This window comes from Pelophylax lessonae, assembly GCF_965119305.1.
Source record: "Pelophylax lessonae genome assembly, chromosome: 4".
Taxonomy (NCBI): Eukaryota; Metazoa; Chordata; class Amphibia; order Anura; family Ranidae; genus Pelophylax; species Pelophylax lessonae.
In genome coordinates, this window is record NC_138771.1 from 502,612,256 (window position 1) to 502,625,731 (window position 13,476).

Consider the following 13,476-nt stretch of genomic DNA (forward strand, 5'->3'; position numbering starts at 1 on the left):
GACAAGTTTGAAATGATCAGTGTCTGAATAAAAATAATCTTAAAACAAGAGCATTTTGTGATAATTTTTTTGACATGGTCCTGTTTTTTTTTTTCAAACCCCATCCTTTTCATCTTTTCATGTTCCTTCTCTGTTTGGCTGAGTCATCTCTATGCAGGGCTTTTTTTCAGCTGGAACTTGGTGGAACACAGTTCCACCACCTCTGGCTCGAGCCCTCGGCTCCCTGCTCACTACTATCACTTGTAAACACAGAAGTCCGGCTTCTGTATTTACAAATGATAGTTTGTTTCCCAGTGGCTCCCACTGAGTGCAGAATGGGGACAAGTGAGAAGCAGGTGCCCAGGGTGCATTGCGGATACCGACATCCCCACTGGATCATTTCCCTGCAAATGAGAGAGGCAGAGCCACCTACAGTGTGCGAGGAGGTACTAGAGCCAGGTGGGTACTTCAGCTTAATACAGCACCAAAAGTAAGACATGTGGAAGATGGTGGAGCTTTTAAGGGGGGGGGGGGGTTGCAGAGGTAAGCAGCTGTGGAATAAGGCTGAACTCTATATTCTGTTTATAGCGCATCCCTAAAATCTGCAGGTAGAACACCCCCCAAACTTTGCCCTCAGCACACCCCTGAACCTTGCATGCAATGCACTTCTGGTATTTAATGCCCCATTAAGACCCTCCCACTATTAGTGAAATTGGACCACAACCACTATTTTGTGCAGTTTGGAGGGTTTGAATGGGGGGGGGGGGGGTTTGGGGGGTCGTGCTTGAGTTCCTGCACCTATTTTCTGAGAAAAAAAGCCCTGCCTCTATGTTATGGAATTTCCTCAAACAGCCCAAAAACACACTGTTAGGGTTTGTGGTATCTGACTGAACCATACAATAAGTGTTTGTTTATGCTGAAAGTAAAATCCTTTTAGGTGGTGGAAGCAGAGACAAATGTTAATTTACCGTACATGTGTTATATAACGTAATGTGTAATACATCAGCCATAGAGAAAATAAAACAATACATCAAGAGTAATGTGCCTGAGCCTAAGTCCTGATTTGTAGATCACCTTTTAGGGACACAAACTGACAATCCTAAATTAGACTTCAAAAATTGTAATTACCTGGATTCCTGGATCAGATTCAGACAACATATGCCTCAACCGGCTTAAAAAAAAACTACAATTCCCACACCCCCAAATAAAATAATGTCTTAGATTTTTGCTAAAATATGTGGGTCTCTTGGTATTTACAACAAATTTTATTTTTTAACAATATACACCAAGCCCCTTACCACTGTTATTTTGGAATAGTGTTACATATTGATTAAGTTATCCTAAATGCTTAGAAACATATTTTGTTAAAATTATAAAACATATCTCCTGTTTGTAGAACATATTAACTAAGGTTGGGCCGAACAACCCCCTGTTTGGTTCGCAACCAGAACATCTCGAACATAAAAAATTCTAGCGAACTCTATTAAAGTCTATGGGACATGAACATGAAAAATCAAAAGTCCTCATTTTAAAGGCTTATATGCAAATTATTGCCATAAAAAGTGTATGAGGACCTGGGTATTGCTCTGTCAATCATGACGCCTGCCGAACCCGAAATATAGAAAAAAATTAAAAAACACTTTGCCTTTTTCCCTTGTCAAGTGTCCCTGTCAGAGGGCGGAGAGAAGGTTGGTGCAATTGTCATATACACCAACACTTCAGAGGCACCACTACACTTGTTACACAAGAATCAGCACAGCACTACACTACACTGACTGCACTAAACTGACTGGACGCACAATCCACTAACTATCTCCCCAATCTCCACTAACACACTACACAGGGCTCCCGTGTAAGCAGCCTTATATAGTGTGGGGCCTTTGGCCAGTCATGGCTCAGACAGGACATTGTGCTGTTATTGGCCGAAGCATACAGGTCAAGTGCATGCTTTGGCCAATCACAAACACTTAATGCACTGCGATCCCGCAGTGCATTATGGGGCGCTCATCGGCGGACTAACTTCCCGCCGAGCGCCCCGTGGTGTTCAGGTATTCAGCGAACACAGGAACACCCGATGTTCGAGTCTTACTTACTTTCGACTTGAACATAAAGCCCATCCCTAATATTAACACATCAGAGCAATGTTGCTTCTACAGCAAGATAAATTATGTATCATCCCCTCGTATGTTATTTTGTATAACTGACTCATTTCTTTTTTGGTTCTAATCAAAAGCAGTAACCAATTCTGCTTTTTAAATTTCAAGGGGATCTATTTATAAATGTTTTCAAACAGGTTTACACAACTTTTACTCAGTATAGGTCCCAGTTCAGCTCTTGCATAGTTCCCAATATAATCCAATTAAAAAATGTATGAATGTTAGGTGTAAGTTGTCTGAATATTGTATTTAAAATTGCTTATATATGTATATATACATAGCAGGTATTGAACTCATCAGCATTTTTCTACGTGAATATATTTTTAAGCATACTTTACTGGCAAACTTCATGTCATTGAAGGAAAGATGAATGGAAAAATGTTCCAAGACATTCTTGATAAAAAATCTGCTGCCATCCACCAGGATGATGAAGATGAAACGAGGGTGGACAATTCAGCAAGAAAACAATCCTAAACACAAAGCCAAGGAAACTCTCATTTGGTTTCAAAGAAAAAAAAATAAAGCCGCTAGAATGGCCCAGCCAATCACGTGACTTGTATCCAATAGAAAATCTATGGAAAGAACTAAGGATCAGAGTTCATAGAAAAGGCCCACAGAACCTTCAAGATTTGAAGACTATTTGTGTGGAAGAATGGGCCAAAATCACACCTGAGCAATGCATGCAACTAGTTTCTCCATGTAGGAGGCATCTTAAAGCTGTCATTACCAACAAATGATTTTGTGCGAAGTAATAAATACATTTCAGTTTGCGTGTTCAATACTTTTTCCCTGTGTCATTCCATTCTATTACACATAACCTAATTTCTGAACTTATTTGTTTTGGTTTCTTTGTATGTATGGTTTGCAGGGGTTGTTACCGACATGTGGTGAACATTTCATGTCAATAGCACCTTTAGAAATATATTACCTAGAAAAGTGGTGACGTCTTCAATACCTATTTTACCCACTGTGTGTGTGTGTATGTATATAAATATATATATATATATATATATATATATATATATATATATATATAAACAGAAATAGACCCTTTCATTCTTGCTTACCATTCTAAGCCATTAATATATTTTGATCAATATATGTTCTCTTTGATTGTTATATTCAGTGCTAACAAAAGAGAAATGGAATTTTGCCAATGATGATTTTTTTTAAAATGTACAACTTGCACCCAGTTGTTTGAGCCTATGGGATATCAATATCAGGAGCTAACTTCCATCCAGTGGTTTAAGCCTTATGGAATATAAAGAGCTAAGCGAAGGAGGTGCTATATATAGACCAAAATAAATGACTCTTCTCAATACAAGATGGTCAACATAGGCTTGGCAGAGCTTCACAGTCACTGCTTCTAGATGTTTAATGTGAAAATGTTTATTTTTTTGAATGTAAAAAGTTAATGTGTTAAAAAAAAAATAATAATAATCTGAAACTCATAATTAAAAAAATTATATAATTTTAACATCAGTTTATAAAATTAAATAACCAAAACACAAAATTAATAGTCTTCCTTTATGTTTGTGTATTAAAAAAAAATATCTAAGCCACATAACTGAAAAATTAGAACATATAATAAACCTAAAGGATAAGTACACATTTTGGAGCATGTTAAATGTTACACCCATACTTAGCTTGTAACATGCTCTTATTTGCCCGCCTCCCACAGCCAGAACCCCCATCCCTGTGACAGTGAGTAAAGGATCTTCTCACCACACCCGCTATCATATTTTGAAATGTCGCAGCTCGCACAGATGTGTCTTTCATTCACAGTGATTTGTGAATTAGAAAACTCCAAGTCCCATCTTCCTCTACATGAGGGCGCTGATGAGCGAACTCATAGTTCATTCAAAAGCCCTGCAGCTCTCAAACTGACAGCCCATACATCAGTACAAGCAGAAAGCTGTTGAGCTTGTCTGCAAGAGCCTCCGAGATCCACTGATTCCGTGTGCAATGCTCTGCAGGCTACTGTTAAAAAAAAGCTAGAAATGCACATTTTTTCCTGCAAAATATGTGCATTTATTTATTTATTTTTCTCACAAAAGAGAACCCAGCCTATAAACTGAATTTCAAGTATGGATTTTATCATATACAGTAGTTACATTGGTCCAGCTTGGATCAATGTCAGTATTCATATGCCATACCTGTGGGACCAATAAGGATGCAGAAAATCACTTCCACTACTACGGTAATTGGTCTCTCAGATCCTGTGCCAAGTTGCTATCCTGCCACATCGTAAACAAAGACCTGATTGGATGAGGTGAAGATTGTGACATTATCACCCCCATATTTCAGCTTTGAAATTAGTAAATAAACTTCACCAAAACCATTAACGTTTCTCTTTTAAACATGAATTTAGGGCTCACCCTCTTGTATCTCCAAATCTATGTTATTCTTCAGGTCGTTGAACCATCCTGGGATCTCCACACGGCAGCAGTACGTTCCAGCATCCTCCATGGTCACACCAGAGATGGTTAGTGACACATCTCCTTTCTCTACATCACCCTTCAGCTGGTATCTATCTGCTTTCCTCCAGGTTTCTTTGTCTTCAGTCTTGAGGATCAAATTGGCACAGTAGGAGGGTGGACAGGACCCCCTGCCCCAGCACACAGAATATTTGTATTTATGAACTGTGTAAGAGCACGGTATGGTAACAGTGTCATCTGCTGATGTAAAAACAGGAACGCATAACCATAAGAAACCTGTAGGGACAGAGAAGAGACCTCTAGTCAGAATACATAGGAAGCAGAAGAAAACAAACATAATATAAAAGTAATGTGAGCTTGCATCCCAGGATTTATTTATTTATTACAGGTACATCTCAAAAAATTAGAATATTATCAAAAAGTAATTTTTTTTCTGTAATTCAATTAAAAAAGTGAAGCTCATACAGTATATTATGTAGATCAGCCTTTTTCAACCAGGATGCCTTGGCAAAATGCCTAAAAAATGGCCAAAAATGTATACAAGCCAGCAGATGGATGAAGTCTGCCTTTTAGTTACAAAAAGCCACAGGTTTTCATTGTGCACTATTGCAACCCTCCAGCCACTGGCATCCTAACAACCAGTGATGTCATCAGTTTTGATAAGAAGGGTGTTAATAAACGCCTGCACTGCATCCTTGTTTGACCCTCCCCTGCCCCTCTGTGTCAACACTGGGGTCACATTAGCTAAGTGATGGAGAGAAACTGAGGGAGAAGAGAAAAATAGGAATGCTAGTTGGTACGAGTGTGCAAAAGTGTATCCGCTTTATAAGAATAAATCACCTCTAATGTTGGGTGTCCTACGTGTGTTAATGCTGCCGCAATATGTAAAGCAATTAGAATAGTTTTTTACATTTTAGAATGGGTTGCCTTGAGACTATATGTATTTTAAAGGGTGCCTTGAGATTGTCCATAATTTTAAAGGGTGCCTCAACTGAAAAAAGTTTGAAAAACAGTGATGTAGATTAATTACACACAGAGTGAGATATTTCAAGCTTTTTCTTTTAATTTTGATGATCATGCCTTACACCTAGTGAAAACCCGAAATTCAGTATCTCAGAACATAAGAATATTGTGAAAATGTTCAATATTGTAGACTCATGGTGCTACACTCTAATCAGCTAATTAACTCAAAACACCTGTAAAGGTTTCCAGAGCCTTTAAATGATCTCTCAGTGTGGTTCAGTAGGTTACACAATAACGGGGAAGACTGCTGACTTGACAGTTGTCCAAAAGACAGTCATTGATACCCTCCACAAGGAGGGTAAGTCACAACAGGTCATTGCTAAAGAAGCTGGCTGTTCACAGAGTGCTGTATCCAAGCATAATAATGAAAATTTGAGTGGAAAGAAGAAAAAGGTGCACAAGCAACTGGAATAACCGCAGCCTTGAGAGGATTGTGACGCAAAGGCCATTTAAGAATTTGGGGGAGATTACAAAGGAGTGGACTACAGCTGGTGTCAGTGCTTTAACCACTTAAGCCCCGGAAGATTTTACCCCCTTCCTGACCAGGGCCTATTTTGCGATTCGGCACGGCATGATTTTAACGGACAATTGCGCGGGCGTGCGACACTGTACCCAAATGAAATTGACGTCCTTTTTTCCCATAAACAGAGCTTTCTTTTGGTGGTATTTGATCACCTGTGCGATTTTTTGATCATGCGCTATAAACAAAAAAAGAGCGACAATTTTGCAAAAATAACAATATTTTTCAAATTTTTTTATATGAAATTCCCCCCAAAAAAATGTAAAAATCTAAATTTTTTAACAATTGGCCAAATTTGTTTTCTGCTACATATATTTGGTAAAAAAAAAAAAAAAATCGCAAAAAGCGTATTTTGATTAGTTTGCGTAAAAGTTATTGCGTTTACTAACTAAGGGAAAGATGTTTGGCATTTTTGTTGTTTTTTTTTAACGAGTAATCGCGGCGATCTGCGATTTTTTTTGCGGTACTGCGACATTGCGGCGGACAGATCGGACCCTTGACTGACATTTTTGACACTTTTGGGGGTACCAGTGACATTACTACAGTAATCAGTGCTATACATATGCACTGTTACTGTAAAAATGACACTGGGAGGGAAGGGGTTAACTTTATTGGAGAGAGAGGGGTTATGTGTGTCCCTAGGGGTGTGTTTCTTACTGTGATTGGATGTGGCTTTGTGTGTAACAGCACAGATCAACGGTCCTACATAGCAGGACCGAGTGATCAGTGCTTTTACACAGGGGAGAGTGACAGGCGGCTTTGTTTACATTAGCCGCCTGCCTTTCTCCCTCTCCACCTGACGATCGCGAGTGACCGGCGGACATCGGGTCCGCCGGTCACACGCGTCGGCTTCTTCGGGTACGAGCGGGGGCCGGAGCGTGCCTCTGGCGGCGCGCGCTCGCCCCCTATTCGCTCCCAGGCTAGTGACGTACCAGTACGTCACTTTGCCTGGGAGGGGCTGACCGCCGCCGTATATAGTCGGGCGGCGGCCGGCAAGTGGTTAAGAGCCACCACACACAGACATATCCAGGACATGGGATACAACTGTTGCAATCCCTGTGTCAACCCACTCCTGGACATGTGACAACATCAGAAGCATCTTATCTGGGTTAAGGAGAAAAAGGACTGGACTGTTACTCAGTGATCCAAAGTCCTCTTTTCGGATGAAAGTATATTTTGCATTTCATTTGGAATTCAAGGTCCCATAGTCTGGAGGAAGAGTAGAGAGGCACAGAATCCAAGTTGCATGAGGTCCAGTGTGAAGTTTCCACAGTCCGTTATGATTTGGGGAGCCATGTCATCTTATGGTGTTGGTCCACGGTGTTTTATCAAGTCCAAAGTCAGCGCAGCCCTCTACCAGGAAATTCTAGAGCACTTCATGCTACCCTCTGCTGACCAGCTTTATGGAGATGCTGATTTCATTTTCCAGCAAGACTTGGTACCTGCCCACACTGCCAAAACTACCAATATCTGGTTTAACCACTTCAATACAGGACAGTTACACCCCCTTCCTGCCCAGACCAATTTTCAGCTTTCAGCGCTCTCACACTTTGAATGATAATTACTCAGTCATGCAACGCTGTACCCAATCAAACTTTTTATCATTTTCTTCACACAAATAGAGCTTTCTTTTGGTGATATTTAATCACCACTGGGTTTTTAATTTTTTGCAATAAAAGTGAAAAAAGAGCAACAATTTAAAAAAAAAACATTTTGTTTTAGTTTCTATTATAAAATTTTTCAAATAAGTAATTTTTTTTCATAAATTTGGTCTAAAAAACTGCTACATATCTTTGGTAAAAATAACCCAAATTAGTGGATATTATTTGATCTGTGTGAAAGTTATAGAGTCTACCAGCTATGGTGCCAATCATTGAAAATTGATCACACCTAATCAAACCTGATGTACCGACGGCCTATCTTATTTCTTGAGGCCCTGAAATGTCAGGACAGTACAAATACCCCCCAAATGACCCCTTTTTGGAAAGTAGACATTCCAGGGTATTTATTAATAGGCATGGTGAGTTTTTTTCTAATTTGTAATTGTAATTTTTTCCCACAATTCTTTGGAAAATCAGGAAATTTTCTTTTTTTTTTTTTTTTAAACAAAATTGTCATAATAACAGGTTATTTCTCACACACAGGGATGAGCGTTGAGTTTGAGTCAAAGGCTAAGTTCAACTCGAACATTGATCGTTCGATCGTTTGTCGAATGACGAACAAATGTGCTTCTTCGCGGGAAATTCGAGATTCCCATAATGCACCGCACACGTGCCGTGCGTGCAGCACGTTATGTGATTGGCCAGAGCATGCACCCTGACCTCATGCTTTGGCCAATCAAATGATCTCTGCCATGATTGGACTAAAGGCAGGCTGCCTTTAGCCAATCATGGCTCAGGGGCCAAGTACACGTCCCACACTTCATAAAGGCTGCCCACGCAGCCGCAGCATGTAGTGTGATTGTGCGGGCGAGAGTAGCTTTTTTTTGGAGTTTGTCAGACAGTGCAGAGAGACATTCCTAGCAGTGTAGGGAGGGCCAGGAACATGTTTCAGGCAGGGAGAGATTTGTTTCTTTGCAGTTTGTCAGACAGTGCAGCACCAGTGAGTGATTCATTCCTAGCAGAGTAGGGAGGGCCAGGAACGTGTTTCAGGCAGGGAGAGAATCGTTTCTTTGCAGTTTGTCAGACAGTGCAGTGCCAGTCATTCATTCCTAGTAGGGAGGGAGAGAGATTTCTCATTTATGGGGCTATCGATTACATAACATCAGTGAGAGTGTTGTTAATCGGTCACTTGCGTACATACTATAACCATGACAGCTGGTCATCTATACGGCTATTGATTATATCACATCAGTGAGAGTATTGGTAATCGGTCACTTGCGTACATCCTATAAGTAGCACAGCTCATCTATAGGGCTATAGGTTACATCACATCAGTGAAAGTATTGGTAATCGGTCACTTGCGTACATCCTATAAGCAGCACAGATCATCTATAGGGCTATAGATTACATCACATCAGTGAGAGTATTGTTAATCGATCACTTGCGTACATCCTATAAGCAGCACAGATCATCTATAGGGCTATAGATTACATCACTTTAGTGAGAGTATTGTTAATCGGTCACTTGCATACATCCAATAAGCAGCACAGATCATCTATAAGGCTATAGATTACATCATATCAGTGAGAGTATTGTTAATCGGTCACTTGCATACATCCTATAAGCAGCACAGATCATCTATAGGGCTATAGATTACATCATATCAGTGAGAGTATTGTTAATCGGTCACTTACGTACATCCTATAAGAAGCACAGCTCATCTATAGGGCTATAGATTACATCACATCAGTGAGAGTATTGTTAATCGATCACTTGCGTACATCCTATAAGCAGCACAGATCATCTATAGGGCTATAGATTACATCACTTTAGTGAGAGTATTGTTAATCGGTCACTTGCATACATCCAATAAGCAGCACAGATCATCTATAAGGCTATAGATTACATCATATCAGTGAGAGTATTGTTAATCGGTCACTTGCATACATCCTATAAGCAGCACAGATCATCTATAGGGCTATAGATTACATCATATCAGTGAGAGTATTGTTAATCGGTCACTTACGTACATCCTATAAGAAGCACAGCTCATCTATAGGGCTATAGATTACATCACATCAGTGAGAGTATTGTTAATCGGTCACTTGCATACATCCAATAAGCAGCACAGATCATCCAACAGGCTATAGATTACATCATATCAGTGAGAGTATTGTTAATCGGTCACTTGCATACATCCTATAAGCAGCACAGATCATCTATAGGGTTATAGATTACATCATATCAGTGAGAGTATTGTTAATCAGTGCCTTGTGTATCGATTACATCATATCAGGTCATTGAGTATCTATTGGTCAGTTGCGTATGCCCTATATTGATCTGTATCAACATCATGTCCGAAAGGTCGACAAGGAGAGGCTGACACTCAGGCCACGAAAGGAGAGCAAGCAGCCTCTGTGTCCATTGTGAAAAGTGGTGGTCAAAGTTGACATAGTGCATCCTCTGCAGGCGGGGCACGCCCGTCCTTTATTTACGGTGTTGCCGGTGCTATTCAGCCACAACATGTGGAAGAGTTGGTGGAGTGGATCAATACGCCGTCCTCATCCTCCTCGTCCTCTGACACCCATGCTCACAGTAGTTTGCCTTCTACCAGAGGGGATGACAATGACAGACAAGAAACCAGCAGTCATTTTGCCGCAGCTGAAGCATATTGCCAACTTTGCTCCAGTGACGAGGAGGGAGGGGATGATAAGGTCACTGACTGTACTTGGGTGCCTGACAGGATAGAGGAGGAGGAGGAGGAGGAGGAGGAGGAGGAGGGGGAGGATGGAGAGGACGTACAACTCCAACAAGGCAGGATGTGTTCCAGGGGCCGCCATATGAGTAGCCAACCTATTCCGTCACAGCACAGAGCTCCACAGGTGCAGGGTGCTGCAAACTCCCTGTGGACTCACAAAAGTTCATAGCGTGGGCTTTTTTCAGCACCTGTGCAGTAGATTGCAGCGTTGCTGTTTGCAACATCTGTCTAAAGTAGATCAAGCGTGGCCAGAACACCAGCTGCTTGGGCACCACATGCTTGACAAGGCATATGACGACCTGCCATGCAGTCCGTTGGCAACAGCACCTGAAAGAGGCACCAGATCAAGACAGGCATACATCACCTTGCTCCTCATCTGTGATCTCTAACCCTACTATAACTCATGCCTTCTCAAATACCAGCATTGAGAGGGATAATGGTATAGCAATGAGTGCCACAGAGACTTGCACCCAATCTGCTAGCAGTACACCACCGCTTGATTTGAGCAGCAGGCAAATTTCACTACCCCAGTTTTTGAACCATAGAAAGAAATACTGTCCCAGCCATCCACATGCTCAGCGTTTTAATGCTAGCTTGGCCAAATTGCTAGCTTGGCCAAATTGCAAGCATTACAGTTTTCATCTGGTAGACTCTGCTCCCTTTTACGAATTTGTGGAATGTGCTGCACCACAGTGGCAGGTCCCAAAAAGGCATTTCTTTTCACGTAAGGCCATTCCGCCTCTCTACCGTCATGTGGAAGGTAGTGTTTTGGCCTTGTTGGACAAAGCGGTTAGCAGGAAGGTGCACATTACTGCCGACTCTTGGTCCAGCAGGCATGGACAGGAACGTTAGATTTCTTTCAGGGTGCACTGGGTAACTCTGCTGGCAGCTGGGAAGGATGCAGGACAGGGTTCGGTGTTGCAGCTTGTTTTGTCACCACGCCTCCAAAAAGCTGGTGCTGGTTCTGCCACATCTGGCTACTCCACCACCTCCTCGTCCTCCTCCTCCTCCATGTCCTCTTCTGCGCAATTGTCCTCTGAAGCAGCAGTGCTCCCTAAGCATTCAAGGGGCTACGCAAGCAGTCAAGCTAAAAGATGCCATGCTGTGCTTCAGTTGGTCTTTCTAGGGAATAGAAGTCACAAAGATTCTGTCAGCTCTGCAGGGGCAGGCTCAGAGAGGGTTGACGCCACGACAGCTTGAGCCAGGAATGGTTGTGTGGGACAATGGCACCAACCTTCTCTCTGCCCTCCGACAGGAACCCTTGACACATGTTCCATGCTTGGCACATGTTCTGAATCTGGTGGTGCAGCATTTCTTGAGCAGATACCCGGGCTTCCAAGATCTCCTGAGGCAGGCCAGAAAATTCTGTGGCCATTTCCCCTGTTCATTCAATGCCAGTGCTCGCTTATCTGACATTCAAGGGGAATTCAACTTGCCCACCAACCGCCTCATTTGTGACATGCCCACCTGGTGGAACTCAATGTTGGCAATGCTGCAGCGGCTGCACACGCAGCAGAGAGCCATCAATGAGCACCTGTGCGAGTATGGCACAAGGGCAGGGTCAGGGGAGCTTGGCTTTTTTTTTCGCCACGCCAGTGGCTTTTGATTAAGGATGCATGCATCAGTGACACTATCCCATTAGTCTACGTGCTGGAGCACACGCTGCGTGGAATCATGGACAGGGCACTTGAGGCAGAACAGAACTTCCTTTCCTCACAAGGCTGCCTTTATGCAGATATCATTCCTGCAGGGCCACAAAACACACAGGAGGAAGAGGAGGAGGAGGAGGAAGATTTTGGCAGCATGGATGTAGAGGATAGCATACAGCAGTCTTCAAGGGATGGTTTTGATTCCCCAGAAACCTCAGGAGTTGTACGTGGTTGGGGAGAGGTTGCTCCTGCTTACAATGTCATCCTTAGTGGCCCAGAGGACTCAGAAGCTCATGCCTCCTCCAACTTACGTTGCATGGGCTCCCTGATTCTGCAAAGCCTGCAAAAGGACCCAAGGATTCGTGCTATCAATAAGAGGGATAATTACTGGTTGGCAACCCTTCCTGATCCACGTTACAAGGGTAAAGTTGCAGAGCTCATCCTGCCTTCGCAGAGGGAGCAGAGGATGAACATCTTGAGGAGGCCTTGAAAAAAAATTTGTGTACCACCTTTCCAGACACTGGGAGGTCAACAATCTCTGGACGTGTTTCTGAGGCATCGTTCAGCCAAAGGAGTAGCGGTGGAGAAGGCGGCTGGCAGACCGATGCCTTTAAACAGTTCTTTTGTCCTCAGCAGCACCCAGGGCTGTTAGGTTTAAGCAACCATCGGCAGCGTCTCCATCATATGGTGCATGATTATCTAGGCGCAAGAGCAGACTTGGAGACCTTTCCAGCTGAGCATCCACTGGGTTACTGGGTCTTTAAGATAGACCAATCAATCAATCATTCAATATGCAATGGAGCTACTGGCCTGTCCTGCTTCCAGTGTGCTTTCCGAACGGACGTTCAATGCTGCTGGAGGTTTTGTGACAGACAAAAGAGTGCGTCTGTCCACAGACTCTGTTAACCAGCTGACTTTTATCAAAATGAACCAGTCCTGGATCAACAAGAGCTATCAAGCCCCTGATGCTGATGTAACTGATTGAATTTGCTAGGGGTCTGCCATCCCTTGAAGACTGCATATGCTGCCTATCCTATTCCTCTACCTTGATTCTGCTAGCTTCCAACAATGTTTTTGGTTTAGGTCACTACCAACCCCCAAGGCCTACTTTTTCTGCACTTGTATGACAGGTGCATACAATTTAAATGTCGTATGTCATTTTTAAGAGCAGGCCCTGTCCCTCTGCCCTGCTAACTGTGATGGGTTACGGTGTCCAGGCACCAACAACACCAAAGGCCCAATATTATTGCACCTGTATGACAAGTAGATGCAATTTCAAATTTGTATGTAATTCTTACCAGCAGTCCTATTCCTGCACCCAACAAGAGTATCTGCGAGGGCTTGGTTACAGT

The 13,476-nt window shown here is 42.5% G+C and overlaps 1 protein-coding gene across 1 annotated transcript in view; it reads right to left on the bottom strand.

Annotated features, from left to right (window-relative positions):
• The window catches only part of LOC309552433 (uncharacterized protein), a gene marked incomplete at its 3' end in the record, with an annotated part of 82,337 nt that overhangs the window by 18,761 nt on the left and 50,100 nt on the right, over positions 1-13,476 (bottom strand). Inside the window, exon 2 of the mRNA XM_082253388.1 lies at positions 4,514-4,849. Coding sequence (XP_082109514.1) covers positions 4,514-4,849 — 336 coding nt within the window. The remainder of the gene's footprint in view (positions 1-4,513; positions 4,850-13,476) is intronic.